Source organism: Oryctolagus cuniculus, chromosome X (genome assembly GCF_051225735.1).
Source record: "Oryctolagus cuniculus isolate XC-2025 breed Fujian yellow rabbit chromosome X, ASM5122573v1, whole genome shotgun sequence".
NCBI lineage: Eukaryota > Metazoa > Chordata > Mammalia > Lagomorpha > Leporidae > Oryctolagus > Oryctolagus cuniculus.
Genome location: NC_142888.1, coordinates 132,348,395 through 132,366,428, shown reverse-complemented (window position 1 = coordinate 132,366,428; position 18,034 = coordinate 132,348,395). Strand labels below are relative to the sequence as shown.

At 54.7% G+C, this 18,034-nt stretch overlaps 2 protein-coding genes, 1 non-coding gene and 1 pseudogene across 12 annotated transcripts; 1 reads left to right on the top strand and 3 right to left on the bottom strand.

Moving 5' to 3' along the window:
• The first annotated feature begins 1,310 nt into the window (after positions 1 to 1,310).
• On the top strand, positions 1,311 to 8,127 carry DNASE1L1 (deoxyribonuclease 1 like 1). Its single transcript, XM_070066861.2, has 8 exons — positions 1,311 to 1,478; positions 4,290 to 4,516; positions 4,860 to 4,948; positions 5,030 to 5,116; positions 6,386 to 6,486; positions 6,626 to 6,738; positions 6,818 to 7,066; positions 7,163 to 8,127. The coding sequence occupies exons 2-8, from the start codon at positions 4,382 to 4,384 to the stop codon at positions 7,301 to 7,303; spliced, it is 915 nt and encodes a 304-aa protein (XP_069922962.1). The 5' UTR covers positions 1,311 to 1,478; positions 4,290 to 4,381; the 3' UTR covers positions 7,304 to 8,127.
• Positions 8,128 to 9,089: 962 nt separating this feature from the next.
• On the bottom strand, positions 9,090 to 12,436 carry RPL10 (ribosomal protein L10). 10 transcript variants are annotated; one of them, XM_070066344.2, is made up of 7 exons: positions 11,653 to 12,436; positions 11,500 to 11,545; positions 10,574 to 10,632; positions 10,392 to 10,499; positions 10,124 to 10,262; positions 9,377 to 9,539; positions 9,090 to 9,295 (listed from the first exon to the last, which is right to left on the bottom strand). In XM_070066344.2, the coding sequence occupies exons 2-7, from the start codon at positions 11,520 to 11,522 to the stop codon at positions 9,143 to 9,145; spliced, it is 645 nt and encodes a 214-aa protein (XP_069922445.1). In that variant the 5' UTR covers positions 11,523 to 11,545; positions 11,653 to 12,436; the 3' UTR covers positions 9,090 to 9,142. The 10 variants fall into 10 exon arrangements, with proteins under 10 accessions (XP_069922445.1, XP_089179800.1, XP_089179803.1 ...); XM_089323674.1 differs by having other exon boundaries at positions 11,483 to 11,545; positions 11,624 to 11,793; XM_089323677.1 differs by having other exon boundaries at positions 10,574 to 10,704; positions 11,653 to 11,685.
• On the bottom strand, positions 9,589 to 9,723 carry LOC138847752 (small nucleolar RNA SNORA70). Its single transcript, XR_011385712.1, has one exon. It is a non-coding gene; the product is annotated as a small nucleolar RNA SNORA70 (small nucleolar RNA).
• Positions 12,437 to 16,627: 4,191 nt separating the features above from the next.
• On the bottom strand, positions 16,628 to 17,243 carry LOC138847569 (mediator of RNA polymerase II transcription subunit 28 pseudogene; annotated as a pseudogene).
• Positions 17,244 to 18,034: the final 791 nt, after the last annotated feature.

Below are 18,034 nucleotides of genomic sequence, written 5' to 3'. Positions count from 1 at the left end.
CAGCGCTGGCCCCAAGAGAGAGATATTTTCCATTTGCTGGCGCACTCCCCAAATGGCTACAACAGCTAGGTCTGCACCAGTCTGAAGCTAGGAACTCCGTCCAGGTCTCCTATGTGGGTGCAGAGGCCCAAAGACCTGGGCCATCCCCACTGCCTTCACATGCGCATTAGCATGGAGCTGGATTGGAAGTGGAGCAGCTGCTACTTGAACCGACACCTATATGGGATGTTGGTGTTGCAGGTGGGGCTCACAAAAGCAGCTGTTATTTTTTTCATTTTTAAAGCATTATTTTATTGATTTAAAAACAAATTTCCAATCCAAGCATTTGGTACAATGGTTTAAGCTGCCTCTTGAGATACCTGCTTCCCATATGCCTGATTGAGTTCCAGCTTCCAATTCCAGCTCCCTGCTAATACGCCTGTGAAGGCAGTAGGTGATGGCTCACGTACGTGGGACCCTGCCACCTGTGTGGGAGACCTGGATGAAGCTCCTGGTTTGTGGCTTCAGCCTGGCCTTGACCCGGCTGTTGCAACCTCTTGGGGAATGAACCAGTGGATGAAAGATCTCTGTCTCTCCTCTTGCTCTCACTCTGCCTTTCAAGTAAATACAATAAATATTTTAAAAAATAAGAAAATACACTGCACATTTTTAAAACAGTAAGTAAATAAATACACTGCACATTTTTTTAAAATAATAAGTAAGTAAATACCTGGCAAATTTCCAACTTCCTGCCCATCGCCACACCCATAGGTCCTAGGAACAGGGCATTGAGGGTGCCGCCTGCCTGGAGGCCCCCTGTGAGTTCCAACAGTGTGACAGCCTGTGCACTCAACCGGCAGCTCTCTCGTTCTCTTGTTGCTAGGACTCTTCCTGATTTCATGTTTCTAGAGCACTCGTATCAACACGCCTAACTCAAGTGTGGGCAGCCACTCGCAGGCTCAGGACCCGAGCCTGGGGAGACAAGGCTGCTGTCCTCTGGGGCACCCGCTCACGCTGTGGGCACCTCTATCAAGCACAAGTTCCGCCGGCTCCTGTGCTTTCCCTAGCTGCTGTCTGGAGGCCTCCAGGGAGAGCAGAGGTCAGGGTTATGCTGAGCCACCCGCTCCTGCTTGCCCTTGGCCCTCGGCACAGGTAAGTGTTCATCGACTGTGAGTGCTGGTGCTGGGTGGGCGCAGCTGCTCGGTCACAGCAGCGGCTGTCCTGCCAAGTTCTACAGGGCTGCTCTCCCATTGGCCCGGGGAAGGCTGGGATCTGGCAGTGCCGGGGCTGAGCGCCTGCCCTTCCCGCCTGTGGGAGTGCAGAGCCAGCAAGGGTGGGGCAAGAGCGGGCCGGCTAGTAGCTGCGGCTGCGTGAGTCACAGAACAGGCTTCTTCCTCTTTTTCCTCTCGGATCCCCACCCAGCCAGATGCTGTGCTTCCGCTGGCTGTCTCGCTCCGATTGAGGCTGAGGCAGGCCCCATGACAAGCTGGTGTGTGCAGGTACGAGAGCCCCTGGGCTGAGGAAGAAGGGGATGAAGTTACCCTCTGTGTGCGGTGGGAGCTGGGAGCAGAAGGGAACCCCAGGGCTGGGCTTTGAGGGCAGGGTGCAAACAGTGGCTCTCTGGTTCTTCCTGCCCGTGGCGCTTGTAGGGGGTCTCTGTGCCAAGAGCCTGCGGGCGTGCCCCTGCCAGCCCAGGGCCACCCAATATGCACATGGATCCCAAAATAGGGACAGGGCAGGAGACCCAAAGCAGCCTGACTGACAGAACAGGTGTTCAGAGAGCAAAGGCGAGAGCGGCCAGGGAGACACTGTGACACAGGGACATGGGAGAACACAGGACGGGAGTGGGGGTGGGGCAGGGGGAAGGAAGTGAGCCGAAGGGGAAGGCGAGAGGGAGACAGAAGCAAAGGGGTCCTGCCTGGGACTGAGCCGCAGACAGGGCAACATTCGGGTGACTCTGAGACAAAGACAAGCTGAGAGAGAGAGAGAGAGGTTCAGACAGCAGGGTCTCCCGCATAGAGCTGGGCTCAGCAGAGGTGGCAGGGCACGAGAAAGAGAACCCATCACACTGCAAGTTGGTGGGTGGCCCATGTCGTAGCTGGGACTTTGGCTCACTCCCAGTGAGGGGAGTGAGCCCATGAAGATACTCCTAATTGCTAATGGGGAAAAGGTGGAGGCACTGGGGCCTCCCTGACTCGGGGGTGAGGAGGCCTGGGCGGTGTGGGGGTGATAGCAGCACTTTCAAAGAATGAGGTTGGGGCCGGCATTTGGCACCTCAGGTAAAGCTGCTGCCTGTGACACCAGCATCCCACATGAGCACTGGTTCAAGTCTCAGCTGCTCCACTTCTGACCCAGCTCCCTGTTAATGTACCTGGGAAAAGCAAAGGAGGTTGGCCTGGGTGTTTAGGTTCCTACTATCCACATGGGAGACCCAGATGGAGCTCTAGGCTCCTAGCTTACGCCTGGCCCAGCCCTGGCCATTGCTGCCACTTTGGGAGTGAACTAGTGGATGGAAGATTCTCTCTCTCCCTCCCTTTCTCTCTCTCTCTCACTCTCTCTCTCTCTCTCTAACTCTGTCTTCCAAATAAATGTATATATTTTTTAAAAAAGTGAAACAATGAGGTTGAATTTAGCCTAATGTTTGTTTAACATACGCACATCCCATATTGACGGCCTGCGTTGGATCCCCTGGAAGCAACCAATTACTAAGACCTCAATCCTGACTTCAGCCTGGCCCAGCCCCAGGAACTCAACCCAGGTCTCCCATGTGGGTGGCAGGGACCCAACCACTTGGGCCATCACTGCTGCCTCCCAGAGTGTGCATTAGCAAGAGCTGGAGTCAGGGGCAGTGCCTGGACTCAACCCAGGCACCCCAGTACAGGATCTGAGCGTCCCAAGCAGGGTCCTCACTGCTGTGCCAAATGCTTGCCTCAGTCAAATTTTTAAAATGTTTTAAAAATGTTGCATTTATTTATTTGAAAGTTGGAGTTACAGAGAGACAGAAGGAGAGACCAAGTGACAGGGGTCTTCCATCTGCTGGGTCACTCCCCAAATGCCACAACGGTCAGGGGTGGGTCAGGCCAAAACCAGGGGTCAGGAGCTTCTTCCAGGTCTCCTACACGGTGTAGGGGCCCAAGCACTTGAGCCATCTTCTGCTGCTTTCCCAGGCATATTAGCAGGGAGCTGGATCAGAAGTAGAGAAGTTAGGACTTGAACCGGTGTCCCTGTGAGATGCCGCTGTCTCAGGCAGCATCGTAACCCACTGTGCCACAATGCCAGCTCTTAGTTTTTAAAGGATAGGAACTCAGGGCCGGCGCTGTGGCATAGTAGGTAAAGCTGCCGCCTGCGGTGCCAGCATCTCTATGGGTTCCAGTTCGAGTCCCAGTTACTCCACTTCCGATCCAGCTCTCTGCTATGCCCTGGGAAAGCTGCAGAAGATGGTCCAAGTGCTTGGGCCCCTGCACCCACGTGGGAGACCCAGAAGAAGCTCCTGGCTCCTGGCTTCAGATCGGCCCATCTGCCGGCTCATTCCCCACATACCTGCAACAGCTGGGACTGAGCCAGGCTGAGGCTGGGAAGCAGAAACTTAATCTGGGTGTCCTACACGTACATGAGTGTCAGGCATCCAAGCCCATGAGCCACTCCAGGGTCTACATTAATGCAGGAGCAGATCTGGGGTTGAAACCCAGGCACTCTGACATGGGACATGGTGCTTCACTGCTGAGCCACAAGCCTGCCTCAGTGCGCCCACGCTCGTAGCAGCACTACTCACAATAGCCAAAAGGTGGCTGCAACCCAGTGTGCATCGGCAGAGGAACAGATCAGTCAAACATGGGCTGTCCACACTCTGGCAATGGGATAGTAGGGAGGAAACTCTGACACTTCCATGACATGGATGCATCGATGGGCCCGCACTGTGTGATTCCAGTTATTTGAGGTCCCTGGAGCAGCCCACCTCCTGGAGACAGACCGCAGCACGGTGGCGGCCAGGGGCTGGGGTTGAGGGAGTAGCGGAGAGCTGGTGTTTCCCAGGACGGCATTCCCGCTCCGGCCCACAGGCGAGTTCTGGAGAAGCATGGAGACAGGACAGCAGGGTGACCGTGCTCAGTGCCATGGACTGTATGTGCACCTGGGAGACAGTAACATTGTATGCAATTTGTATCTGATCACAGTTTAACAAAGGAAAAGCGTGAGGTTGGGTTGGGCCCAGTGTACAGGCGGCAGCGCAGCGCGGGACCCCAGAGCAAGAGGCAGGCAAGGTGCAGGGCAGCTGCAGGGTCAGTGCAGCTCTCTTCGTGCTGTGTTCCCAGGTCTCCGGAGGAAGAGAAGCGCCCGCGTCTGGGCGCACACCCTGGGCGAGCTACCTGTGTTCCCCGAGAGGGGCCTGCAGCTGCCTACGGCCATGACCTGCCTAGCTGTGCTGCTCTTGGTCCTCCTGGCAAGTGGGGCCGAAGCCTTTCGAATCTGCGCCTTCAACACTCAGCGGCTGACATTGGCCAAGGTGGCCAAGGAGGAAGTAATGGATACTTTAGTTCGAGTACGTTCACTGCTACAGGGAAGCTGGGCCCCTGAGGACCATGACCCGAAGCCAGCAGCCCTGCGTGACCAGGGGCATATCCCAGAGAAGGGGGGACACAAGAGATATGGGTGCAGAGTCGCAGATCACATTCCTTACCTGTCATTGGCCTCAGTCTCCTCCTCTGTGAAATGGGTGGGATGGGAGCAGGGATGGGACTCAATCTATCCCTAGGTCCTTTCTAGTCCCACTGCTCTCTGGGGGCTGCAGCCAGTGAGCCAGGCCAGTCTTGGCCACAGCACTGCCAGGTTCGCCCCACCCCGCCCCGCAGCAACTGGCACCGAGTCGGGTTGGTGTTTTGCAGATTGTGGCCCGCTGTGACATCATGGTGCTGCAGGAGGTGGTCGATTCTTCTGATGCTGCCATCTCCCTCCTGCTGCGAGAACTCAACCGGTGAGGAGGGCTCTGAGGGTCTCAGCTGGGCCTACGCAGAGTCTCAGAGGCCCTGATCCTGGCTTCCTCTTTTCCTGGCAGATTTGATGGCTCGGGGCCGTATAGGTCCCTGAAGAGTGACATGCTGGGGCGCAGCACATACATGGAGAAGTATGTGTACATCTACAGGTAAGCAGAGGCCTGGCCGTCCTGTGAGATGGCTCACGAGTTCCCTGGGGCAGCCTCCCCTCCTCACTGTGCTTGTCCTCCTCAATGCTTTCCTTCGGGGATCGTTCCTCCCTCCATCCCAGCCAGTGTGCTCATGTAGCAGAAAGTTTCTCCATGCACAAACATGGGGCCCCTCTTCCTGTCTCCTGACCACTCCAAGGGAGCGACGGGCACTGGGTTCTAGGGAGAGACTCAGTGGGAGCCACTCATGGGCCTTGGCTGCACCTGACTTCCAGAAACAGCTCTAAGGCCCTGGGAAGACAGGCTGTGTGAGGGGGCAGAGGGCTCTGGAGTCAGGATTGAGATGGGGCAGGACTGTCAGGGAAGGGGACCTGCTTTTCCTAGCTCGGTGAAATTATATGAAGCTGGAATTTGCTCCAAAATGAGTGGAGAACTCCTAGGTATCTGCAGGAGGAGAAATGGAGACGGCCCCACGGTGAAAATGTCCAGCTGTGTTCAGTGGGTGAACGGGGTCTGACACGCGGTCTACCCATATGCTGTGATTTATTTAGCAATGAGAGGGAGTGAAGAACGGCCACATGCTGTAGCATGGGTGGACGCAGAGAGAGAGAGAATCTTCCATCTACTGGCTCACTCTCCAAATGGCCATGATGACTGGGCTGGGCCAGGCCAAACAGAAGCCAGGAGCTTCCTCTGGGTGTCCGACATGGGTACAGGGGCCCAGGTACTTGGGCCATCTTCTGCTGCACCTCCCACATTAGCAGGGAGCTGGATCAGAAGAGGAGCATCCAGAACTTGAACTGACGCCCAAATGGGATACTGGCACTGCAGACAGCGGCTTAACTCACTGTGCCATAGCGCCAGCCCCGCCGCATAGCATTCCATTCATATGAGAACTTCAGAATGGGCAAGTCCACAAGGCATAAAAGAGACCAGCAGTTGGGAGGGGCTGCGGAGAGGAGGGAATAGAGTTAACTGCTAATGGCTACAGTGTGAGGTTTCTTTCTGGGGGGAGTAGGTCCTAAAATTGACTGTGGTGATAGTAGCACGCCCTTGTGACTGGACTACAAACCCACGTACACTTTAAACTAGCAAAACTTGTTGGCATATTAACAAACATCTAAACAAAAAGTTCTAGAAAAGACTGTGCCCTCATGCAACTGGGCCGCCGGTAAGAGGTCCCTCCCTGAGCACCAGCTCAGCTGTTGGCACTTGCAAAGCCAAATCGGTGACTTGGGGTCACTGCGTCCCATCCTTTGCTCCTGCCAGGTCCCACAAGACACAGGTCCTGGACTCCTACGTGTACGAAGACCAGGATGACCTCTTCGCACGGGAGCCCTTCGTGGCCCACTTCACCTTGCCCAGCAAGGGTAGGAAGGGAAAGAGGGTGGCCTGGTACGCGGGGGCAGGACAGGGAGTGCAGTTGGCCCCTCCGGGGGGCTTGCTCGCCTAGAGGAGGCTGTAGGGGAAAGGGAGCAGGTGGCAGCCCTGGCCCCCTGGACTTTGCAGTCCTTCCCAGCCTGGTGCTGGTCCCACTGCACACCACTCCTAAGGACGTGGAGAAAGAGCTGAACGCCCTCTACGATGTGTTTCTGGACGTCTCGCAGCACTGGCAGAACCAGGTAAGGCTGGGGCGTTGGTGCGGAAGGCATGGGGAGCGGGTGGCCCAGCGGCCAGGCCCGTCACTGCTGCCGTCTCCAGGACGTGATCCTGCTCGGAGACTTCAACGCTGACTGTGCGTCCCTGACCAAGAAGCGCCTCAGTGAGCTGCTCCTGCGGACAGACGCAGGCTTCCGCTGGGCGATCGCCGACGGGGACGACACCACGGTGCGGGCCAGCACACACTGCGCCTACGACCGCATCGTCCTGCACGGGGAGCGCTGCCAGAGCCTGCTGCAGGCTGCTGCTGCCTTCGACTTCCCCAGGAGCTTCCAGCTCACCGAGGAGGAGGTGGAGGATTGGGCCACGCTAGGAGGGGAGATGGGAACAGGGCCCCAGGGCAGCCCCTTACCCTGGGCACTCATGCTTCTCACCTGCCATCCCCAGGCCCTGAAAATCAGCGACCACTACCCTGTGGAAGTGGAGCTGAGCCGGGCGGTGCACAATGCGCAGCCCCTCCACCTGGCTGCTCTGCTGCTGCTGTCACTGCTGTCACTGCTGCCTCCTGAGCTGGGCCCACAGATGTGACGACACCACCCGCAGGACGCAAACCCTGGCCTTCCCGCCCAGCCCACCCGAGGCTGGAGGCACCGCAGCCCACCTGCCCACCTGCTTTTAGTTTGGCTATACCTGGTATGAGGAGAGGAAGCCAGGGACCCTGAGGCCACCCCATGCTACCAGGTAGTGTCTGGAGTGAAGACAAAGCAGGGCTGCGGGGGTGGGGTGTGTTTGTGTGTGTGTGTGCGGCTCAGCAGGCGTCCCAACAGATCCAAAGATTTTATTATGACAAAAAGGAAACCTCTACACCGGAAAAAAAGCCAGTTGTGGAATATTGCACACGTGTAGCAGATGCCAATGGCTTTGAATACAGAGTGCATATAAATCAACAGGGAAGCATTAAGACCCCAGGTGGTACCAGGATGGAACCAGGCAGTTACAGCAAAAACAATAGTTTCTGTGAACAACGGGAAACGTTCCTGCTCCTTGTAATCCAGGGAGTGAATGGCCGAGAAACAGCCCAAGGTTTGCTGTCAGACTTGCCCTTAACCTACAAGCAGCCTGGCTCCCACCCTCCATGGTGCTGTCAGTCCACACTGTACAGAGAGCAAGCCAGCCAAGGCTGGTTACCAAGGCAACAGACCCACACCAAAAATACAGTAGCCCCTTCTCATGACATCAGAACAGCTACTACATGAATACACAGTTGCCCAAGGACCGGACACACAGCAGAGGAGTATCCTACCTAGGAACCTACTGATCCTATCCAGGGTGTCAGTGTCCTGGGACACCCTCCCTCCCCACCCTCCATTTTCCAAAGAAAGTAACAATAAAAAACACTTACTGGAACTGTATCAGACTTGCCTTTTTAAACGTTTATTTGAAAGACAGATCTCCCACCTGCTGGTTCACTTGCCAAATGGCTGCATCAGCAAGGGCTGGGCTAGGCCAAGCTGAGGGCCTGAACTCCATCCAGGTCTCCCACAGTAACAGGGGCACAAGTGGAGCAGCCAGGACAGGAACCCATACTGATAATGGATGCCAGCTGTGCAGTGTCATAACCCACAACACAACTGTCCCAGAGTTGTGTCTACAACTATGTTTATGGTTTAGAACTATTTCCACAGGTTAAAAGTTAACTTTTACATGGCAAGAAATGAAGATTACAGGGGGCCGGTGCTGTGGCTTAATGTGTAGAGGTGCGCCTGCAGTGCTGGCATCCACATGGGCGACAGTTCCAGTCCCAGCCACTCCACTTCCCACCCAGCTCTGCTATCCAGGAGGGCAGTGGAAGATGGCCCCTGCACCCACATGGGAGACCTGCATGAAACCCTGACCCTTGTGTCCATCTAGGGAGTGAATCTGGAAAACCTTTGAAATGCATAAGTATCAAAACACAAAGCAGCAGAGATGAATAGGAAGGGCCCTTGGCTTAGACCAAGGAGGTGTGGGGCCCCAAATGACTCAAGCAGTGCCTGAAAGACTAGTTGAACCAGGTGGCTGGGCCCCACCCAGCTGACTTACTCCTATGCATTTCCCGTGTGATGTTGCTGACACAAGACACTGGGAGAAATACTCCATTTGGGCAGTATATGGACCCACGCAACCTGGGCTTGTTTAGTACTTTTCTACCTTCTGCCTGGATGTGGGAGGCCCAAACCAAGCTGCTGGTGGGCAGCTAATGGTCCCAGGCACCCCTCCCCAGGGTTTGTTCCCAGTAGCTCTGCCTAGTGCCCTATCAGTAGGCTGATGGCCCACTGAACTAGGTGGAGATTTTGTGCCACAAGCCTGCTGAAGGAAGATGCGGACACATCTGTGATAGGAACCAGGCTTTATTATCAATGATTACAGAGCACAGGAGAGTGAGGCTCATGAGTGGAGGGCCCGCCACTTGTCCAGGGGGCCACGATTGGGGATGTACTTGACCCCGCAGCCGTCCGGGATGAGCCGCTTCTCCGCCACCATGTCTTCAAATTCATCCGCGTTAAACTTGGTAAAGCCCCACTTCTTTGAGATGTGGATCTGAGAACATGGACAGAACAGAGTTGAGTCTTGAGGCCAGGGGTTAGAATAGGGGAACAGAGAGGCTGCAGCAGTGCTTACCTTCTGGCGGCCAGGGAACTTGAACTTGGCCCTGCGTAGGGCCTCAACCACATGTTCCTTATTCTGCAGCTTGGTGCGGATGGACATGATGACTTGGCCAATGTGAACTCTGGCTACTGTGCCTTGGGGCTTTCCAAAAGCACCCCGCATACCTGTCTGCAGCCTAGATTAAGAACAGCATGAGGTCAGAGGCACGAATGTCCACTGCGCAGGGCTGTCTCCAAGGTCCCTTAGGGCAACCCATACAAACAATAGGTTGCATACACTACCAAGGAGGCTGCTGTTTGCAGCCATTGCACACCAGGCCCCCATGAAGAAAGGGAGCTGGTCGGCTTAATTAGCTGCAGGGCATACAGGGTCCCAAAGAACTAGTGTCAAACTCTGCAAAGAACCATGGGCCCACCTGATGGCTCCCCAGCTACCTCCCTGACAGCAGAGGTCATTTCCAAGAGGATGGAGAAGGAGCTATGGCCATCAGAAGTGGCTCCCAGCACATGCAGCCCAGACACAAAGACTAAAGTCATAACATGGCTTTGTGGCTGGCTTGACCAACTGTAGGCCCAGCTACAACCCCAGGGAGGGAATGTCCCTGGGGGCCCATTTGCCAGCCCTGTGCGGACTTCTCCCACAGCCACTTCAGTGCCTAAATGTACATGGACTCCCCTTTATGCCCTGATGACAGACCAAGCCCCAAACGGAAGTCCTAAACTAGGGCAAGATGCCGGGAAACGCAGAGCCCCAGCTCACCTGTCAGCACCAGCACAGGACAACATCTTGTTGATTCGGATGACATGGAAGGGGTGGAGCCGCACTCGGATATGAAAGCCATCTTTGCCACAGCTTTTTACCATGTATTTGTTGGCACAAATACGGGCAGCCTCCAGGGCTATAAAGGGGAAGGAACCAATAGGCTGAGGTAAGATTACCATCCCCACCTCAAGGGTTGGGGGTTAGTGTCTTGGCAAACAAAGGAGCCTTCTATGTAATCAACTGTTAACACTGAACCATGCCTCACCTTCAGAAGAGAGCTGCTCATATTCGTCCGACACCATGTGGCCACACAGTGGAAACTCATCCACTTTTGCCTTCTTCCGGCCCAGATCAAAGATACGGATCTTGGCATCTGAAAAAGGCTCATGGGTAAGTGTGTGGGCAACTGAGCACTGCCAACCTAGGCAGAAAGAGTCTACTACTTACCAGGGACACCTCGGCAGAAGCGAGACTTAGGGTACGGCTTGTTCTTACAATACCGGTAACTGCAGGAGGAAAAAGAACCCCAGATTTGGTGGGCTTCGTGCGTGAGCTCACCAGGCACTCTTCAGTGCTGCCTCAAGGCCAAAGAACGACAGAGGAGTTTGTGGCAAATACATGGCAACCTCTGAACTGTGTCCACTGGAACAAGCTGACGCGAAACACATGGCCACAGCACCAGACGTGCGGTCAGGCCCAAAGCCCAAGCACCTTCTTTCCTGCAGTGTTCAACTTCCCATAAAGCCAATGTAAGAAACTCCCCCAAGGCTTAGAGAAGTAACTCCCCACGAATGCACTGTGTGCTAGACACTGGTCACACACAACCCTCCCCCAAGGACACTCGGCTAAAGTCCCTCTGGCACGTGGCAGTTAATCCGCCTTCAGGCCACGTTAAGGGCACTCGGCGCCCCCTGTAGGGGACAAGCGGCTACTGCGCCGCTTTTACCGGGCGGTCCCTGGTGTCCAATAAGACCCACCGCTCGTCCGGAAAAAACACGGGGATCGCACACAAAGGCACTGACAGGGCATGGAGCCCCAAAACGCGGCAAAATTGCAGGACAGATGGTGGGAGGCAAGACCGACGTCGTTCCCAGTACGACAGTGGAGCAGTCCTGGGTCAATCCCCAAACAAGAAAGCGAGGGACGGGCCTTAAAAGTAGCACGAACACTCGAGTTCAAAAAAAAAAAAAAAAAAAGAGAGAGAGAACAGAGTATAAACAAAAGCTAAAAGCATCCCGAAAAACTGTAGGGAAGACATGGGATGAGCTCCCAGGATCGCCACACGTCTGAGACTCCACCCAATGGTTAAAACCGCCAAAAGTAATTCGCCCTCCCTTTTCCCAGAAGTGAAATTACATAGATTCGGAACTCACCACCGGGCGGGGCGGCGGCCCATGGCGACACCAGGGTCTTCGGTGGCTGCAACGAAACAGGTAAAGTCGGAAAATAAATCTAGGATAGGCCCCTACCCAGACAAGAGAAAAAAAGCAAGGGCACCTTATGAGAACACACTCGCGCACACTCACCGTGCCGAAGGAAAAAGAGGCGCTCCCACGCCTGCGCAGGCTTTTTATAGTCGGCCTATCTTTACGCGAAGGGACCATAGAGTCTAGACTGAGGCCGGTGGACGCTCTATCAGACGTTCCGACCATAGACGCAATAGCGTTTTGCGCCTGCGTAGGGGAGCGAACAGGCGCATGCGCAGAGTGGAGAAGCAGCTGGCCTTCAGAATCCCCGGCGGCCAGCTGGCGAATGGGGCTTGGCCACATCGGCAGCGTTAGACGCTCGCTTCCGGTTGGCCATTTTGGGGATGGAATTCTCGCCCTAGGCTTCACCGTAGCGGTGACAGAAGTATATTCCGAGCGTTGAAAGAAGGAAAGTATTCTCGGATGGGATTTACGGCGGCCCAGCAGGCAGTTCCTGAGATGGAGGGGCCCTGGTCAGACGCTCTGAGCCTCCCTCTGGGAGCCTTCCCAGCAGGAACCGCCATGCTGGGGCCCTTGGGCTGCGTGCCTTTGTACAGAGCAGGAGACTGTGCCCGAACCCCTCAGTAACCAAACAGTCTGAAACAGGCCTTGCTACGACTGGAGTGCCGTGTACCCTTTTCCTAGAGACGCAGTGGTCTTCGTTATTCCCGCGGGGAAGAAGCCAAAGAGACGCCTTCGCGTAGATCCACGTACTGGGGGAGCCCGTGGACAGTGTAGGGTCAGCCCCGCCCACTGTAACCTGAATAGGACGCGGTGTCCCCAACCCTGGGTGACGGGAAGGCAGAAGGCGCCCGCCGCGGGCCGCCGTGGCGCTGGCGAGTCTGTCAGCCCCCGGCCCTGGCGCGGCCCGGTCCTCCCCGCCTCCTCCCGGGGGCTTGGCCACCTCCCAGCGTCCCCTCCCTCCCGGGCAGTGAGTGCACACAGTAGGGCTGGGCGTGGCCCGCGGCCGATTCTCAGGGAGGCCCGCAGCCCACCCCCCACCCCACCCCTGCTGCCAGGCGGATTCCAGGGACGTGGGTGGTGGGCGCACAGCTGGCACCAAGCCCGGGGGACCCCGGGGACCTGGGGTCTGTCAGGGGGTCTGGCTGCTTCCGGAGGCGGGGACGTGGAAGTAACCGAGGCTTCCCCGCGTCCCTTGACAGGTGTGGCCCTCCGGGAGGAAATTGTGTTAGCATGCACTTATTCTCCAGGATCAGCTATCATTTTAGTAACCGGCTGCAGATTCAAGAAAGCTTGGCAGGGGATGAGGGTAGGGGTGGGATTTGTGTGTGCATTTGCAGCAATAATGCAGGGAAACACAGTTGTGGGGTAAGGTGTGCAGGTCACATGTAATGAATCCACGCGAAACTTGCTGTTTCCCTAAGAACGTACCTTTCTCCCTATACCTCATAACAAGGTGTCCGAAACTATACACTGCAAGCCACCACTGAATTCAAGGTTCATGCAATTAAGAGAATGACCTGGCAGTTACCACGACCTGCGCACTGCAACACAGTCAATCTCGATTGTCTACTAATTATATCCCTATCAATGAATCCAGCTCTAGCTAGTTATGTTTCATCCTCCTTACTCTGATGATCTGAGGATCCACTCCCCATGGTGTTCCTCAAGGTTCTGCAGGTACATAACACTCGTTCTTTTAAAATTTTATTGAAGTGGGTAAAGCCACCGCCTGCAGTGCCAGCATCCCACATGGGCACCGGTTCTAGTCCTGGCTGCTCCACTTCTGATCGAGCTCTCTGCTATGGCCTGGGAAAGCACTGGAAAATGGGCCAAGTGCTAGCGCCCCTGCACCCACGTGGGAGACCTGGAAGACAATCCTGGCTTTGGGTTGGCGTACCTCCGGCCTTCAAGGCCATCTGGGGAGTGAACCAGCACATGGAAGACTCTCTCTCTCTCTCTCTCTCTGCCTCTGCCTCTCTGTAACTCTACTTTCAAATAAATAAATGAATCTTTAAAAAATAAAAAAAATCTTTTTTAGATTTTTATTTATTTATTTGAGAGGTAAAGTTACAGACAGTGAGAGGGAGAGACGGAGAGAAAGGTCTTCTGTCTGTTGGTTCACTCCTCAATTGGCCGCAAGGGCTGGAGCTGAACCAATCTGAAGCCAGGAGCCAGGTGCATCTTCCGAGTCTCCCATGCGGATGCAGGAGCCCAAGGACTTGGGCCATCTTCCAGTGCTTTCCAAGGCCATAGCAGAGAGCTGGATCAGAAGTGGAGCAGCCAGGACTAGAACCGGTGCCCATATGGGATGCCGGTGCCACAGGCAGAGGATTAGCCTAATGTGCCATGGCGCTGCCCCCACCCCCAATTAAAACTTATGGAGATGTCAGCTCTGCCACCTGGGACACACCTTCTGTCTGTCCTCCAAGAACATATGACTGCACACAAGCTATGGGTGTCAGGTGACAGGAGGTAGTTGCAGAGGGTGTCGCAGATGGCAAGCATCTCCCTGCAAGGTGCTACCCAGGACAGCCCAGGACAGACATTGCACAAAGGAACCCCGGTCCCCCGGCCACAGGAGGTCAGGCCATTCCACTAGCAGGGGAGGCTCTCAAGGACTGCAGGACAGTGGCCCCCATCATGGACAAATCAGTAGGTGGCTCAGAGAGCAGGACAGGCCCCGTCAACGCTCCCGACCTCGGGAATGTGAGCATGGGGCACCCCAGACTCGGCTGCTACTGAGACTAACCAGAGGCCCCAATTCCAGGTTGAAGGGGGCCACCCCTCCCCAACCACTGCCTATGTTTTCCATGACACACCTGGCAAGGCTGGGAATCCCACACGTTGGGGATTCCCTTTTTTTTTTTTTTTTTTTTTAGTTTCCACTTGCTGTATATTTCACTTCTCTCCTAAATGAGAGTTTTGCATCATAGAAACTTCCGTGTGTCCTTTTAAAAAAGATTTTATTTATTTACTTGTGAGGTAGAGATACAGAGAGGAAGGTCTTCCATCCAGTGCTTCACTCCCCAAATGGCAGCAACGGCCAAAGGGGGAGGGCCGATCCAAAGCCAGGAGCCAGGAGCCTCTTCCTGGTCTCCCATGTGGGTGCAGGGGCCCAAGCACTTGGGCTATCTTCCACCGCGCTCCCAGGCTATAGCAGAGAGCTTGATCTGAAGTGGAGCAGCCGGGACTAGGACCAGCGCCTATATGGGATGCCGGCATCACAGGCGGAGGCTCAGCTCACTACGCCACAGTGCCCACCCCACACTGGGGACTCTGTAACCTCTACCAATAAACTTTTTAAAAAAGATTTATTTATTTATTTGAAAGTCAGAGTTACACAGAGAGAGGAGAGGCAGAGAGAGAGAGAGGGGGGGGGGTATTCCATTGGCTGGTTCACTCCCCAGTTGGCTGCAACGGCTGGATCTGTGCCAATCCGAAGCCAGGAGCCAGGACATTCTTCTTGGTCTCCCACTCAGGTGCAGGGGCCCAAGGACATGGGCATTCTTTTTTTTTTTACACTGAAAAATTGCTATTTATTTAATAGAAAACTTTTCAATATAATACAGAAATGGCAATAACTGATACATACATTAATTCAAAATATTTTCACTAAGCACCAACTAGCATCATTCTCATTCTTTTCATCAGGAGCCCCTTTATAATTAAAGGACTAATACTTTAAGTTTTTAATCAAGAAATTTAAAGCTGCCAATCAGAGTTCCTAATTACCTTGAGATGACCAGGTTAACCCTCTTAGAGTGTAAGCAAAAATGACTTGTAAAAACGTTGTTTAACTCTAACTGAAGGGATTCACTGGCTTCTGCTGGGTATCAGGACCAGACGCTAAACATCGCACCAGAAAAATAAGTAGTAGTATCCTGTGTCAGTGATAAATGATACACAGTCTCTGCCTACCCAAGGGACTAATACCTAACTCCCGCAGGTCTTCAAGGATCGACCCAGAGACTGACTGACTGAAGTCCCTAACCTTCCAGGGTGAACCAGGCAAGGGCAAGGGAAGAGGTCAAAGTCCTGCGGCCTGGGATGAGAAGAGGGTGCCGAGGCCAGGTGGGAAACATTAATGAGGGTTCAATGCCAGGGAGAACAAAACAGCCAAGACTCGGGGCCACACCAGTACCGACTGCCCAGAAGACAATGCAGTACATGTTTTGGGGGGCGGGACACAGCCACTGAGAGATTGTAGATATCAGGGAAAGGAAAAGCCCATTCAACAAGAGAGGAAAATGTCTCCCCTAGCACAGAGGCTCCGCAGCTCTTTGGGGAGGCTCGAAGGCCGAGGATCACCCTGGGGCCCAGCCCCTTACAATTCAATTCACAAGCCAAAAGCTTTCTTGAAGCTGTCTCTGCTCCAAAAAAGCAAAAACACAAACACCGCAAACAAACTCAAACTCAAAGACTGTGAGAGTAAGCTTTAACCCCTGCCACCTCCCCTGCAAGAGCAGGATCCGCCCTGTCACTTCCAGAGTGACTTCTGCAGAGCTTGTCAAAACCCAGCATCTCACTGCTCCTCTCCTGCTACGTCCTCTCCCGATGAAGTAAACACCACACAGAACACAAACACACCCCGAATAAAAGCCACACTGAACGTAAGGACCCCTGGAATATTACAACCCTAACCTAGGGTACTTAATCCTCTTCTGACCTATTTACAGAACACCAACTTCTGTAACCTGGAAGCACTGCAGACTTGGCTGCGTTAGATTCCTCTTCTTGAGGTAGTTCAAAGTCTGAACACCATTTAGACATCTTTCTAAATTGCCCGAGGGGAAATTACCCTAAAAGCCCTAAGCAAAATCCCTTTCCCCGGATGCTCAGAATGCGGTCATTCTTTTTCTCAGATCACATAAACTAACCTAACAGTTGTAAAGACAATGAAGTCACACAGAAAACTCATCGTAAGAGTCTGCCAGTGTCATCACACTGTCTCAACTTTGCAGAAAAGTGCTTTGCTAAGCAAAGCTGTAGCCTTTTTATAAAGTATGCAAGAAATTAACAATTTATAAAAATAGGGGGAAGCCTTAACTGGGAGCATAAGACTAGAATCAGCTCATCCTCCAGCAAAGAGTGCTTCCCAATGCCAGGTCCAGAGGCGGACTGTGCGGCAGAACTGCTGGCCCAAGGCTGCCTCAGGTCTGCTTCGAGGGGCAGGGATAGCAGACACCTGCTCCAGGGAGGCCAACGAGCCCTGGGGGTTCTCGGCTGGCTTTCTGTGCTGCACACGGATGTCCTCCAGCACCTGCTGCCCATGCGTCAGCGTGGTCCAGCGCTTCTGCACCAGTGCGTCCTCCCGCTGCAGTTCACTCCTCAGCTCTGAGACCTCCTCTCGGATAACTCACTCTGGCTTCCGAGCAGACAACTGCAATCTTTTCTGCAGGAAAAAAACCATTCTGTCTCTCAATATCTAGAAATTCCTACATTCCTACATACACTGATCAACACCACTTCAAATTTCTTCCCGGTGGGTGCCATTGAAAAAGTCCAGACTCACCAGAGAAGCAAAGCAAGCCACGAATGATGATTCCAGCTCAACCACCAAGGTACTCTCAGCACTTCTCAGAGCTCCTGCCAATGCCTAAAGAAGCAAAGCCTAGACCGGGAGTCCAGACCCTGGTGGCAGGGGCCCCGGTTGCTGCCCGGAGATGTCCGCCCAATGGAGTCCCCATGTCGGGAATGGCAAGGAAAAGCCCCATGGGCCATCTTCCGTTGCTTTCCCAGGCTATAGCAGAGAGCTTGATCTGAAGTGGAGCAGCCGGGACTTGTACCGGCACCCAATGGGATGCCAGCACTGAAGGTGGCGGCTTAGGCTGCTATGCCACAGCGCCCACCCCACACTGGGGATTCTGTAACCTGCACCAGTAAACTTTGTGTCTAAGGGTCAGAACAGTCAGTCCTGTGCGTACAAGCGGAAGGATTGTGGAGAGTCCTGGGAGCCCTCTGGGCCGCTCACCGTGCCAGAGCGGAGAGCCCAGGACTCTGAGCTCCTCATTCCTCCCCCGGACGAGGCCGGAGTGCTCAGCCCACACCGCGATCCTCGTGGCCATCATGACCACCGTGGCTGCATGGCGCAGCACGGACCTGAGCCGCCCGGGCCCGCGCTCAGATGGCCATCCTAGCAGCCAGCAGAGGTGGTAGCTAGGTGAACAGTGAGGCAGCGCAGGTCACGCAGTCTCGCACCCCAGTTCCCCGCTGGCAACATGCTCAGACCTCCCTGCCTGCAGCCCGCAGGCCCAGCCACCTCGGGGCCCCCAGGGCCAGGTCACAGGCCTGTGTTCCGGGCCTCCCCCTCCCCCAGGGCCGATTCTGTATGAGTCTGGGGCCGGCCAGGAGCCCAGAGAAAACCCGCAGAGTAGCTCTGGAGAGGGAATTGAATAACAGCAGGCGGCACTCGGGGTTGGCTCCAGGACTGAAGGGTCAGAGAGGGACAGGGCAGTGTGAGAGCTGACACAGGAAGGGG

Coding starts and splice junctions, on each gene's coding strand:
- RPL10 (XM_089323674.1), bottom strand. CDS start 11,778: ATGGTCGGAACGTCTGATAGAGCGTCCACCGGCCTCAGTCTAGACTCT. Junction 10,633..11,482: donor GTGGTGAGTTCCGAATCTAT/GTAATTTCACTT, acceptor TTCCTCCTGCAG/TTACCGGTATTGTAAGAACA. Junction 9,540..10,123: donor TCCTGTGCTGGTGCTGACAG/GTGAGCTGGGGC, acceptor TTCTTAATCTAG/GCTGCAGACAGGTATGCGGG.
- DNASE1L1 (XM_070066861.2), top strand. CDS start 4,382: ATGACCTGCCTAGCTGTGCTGCTCTTGGTCCTCCTGGCAAGTGGGGCC. Junction 6,487..6,625: donor CTTCACCTTGCCCAGCAAGG/GTAGGAAGGGAA, acceptor TGGACTTTGCAG/TCCTTCCCAGCCTGGTGCTG. Junction 6,739..6,817: donor CGCAGCACTGGCAGAACCAG/GTAAGGCTGGGG, acceptor TGCCGTCTCCAG/GACGTGATCCTGCTCGGAGA.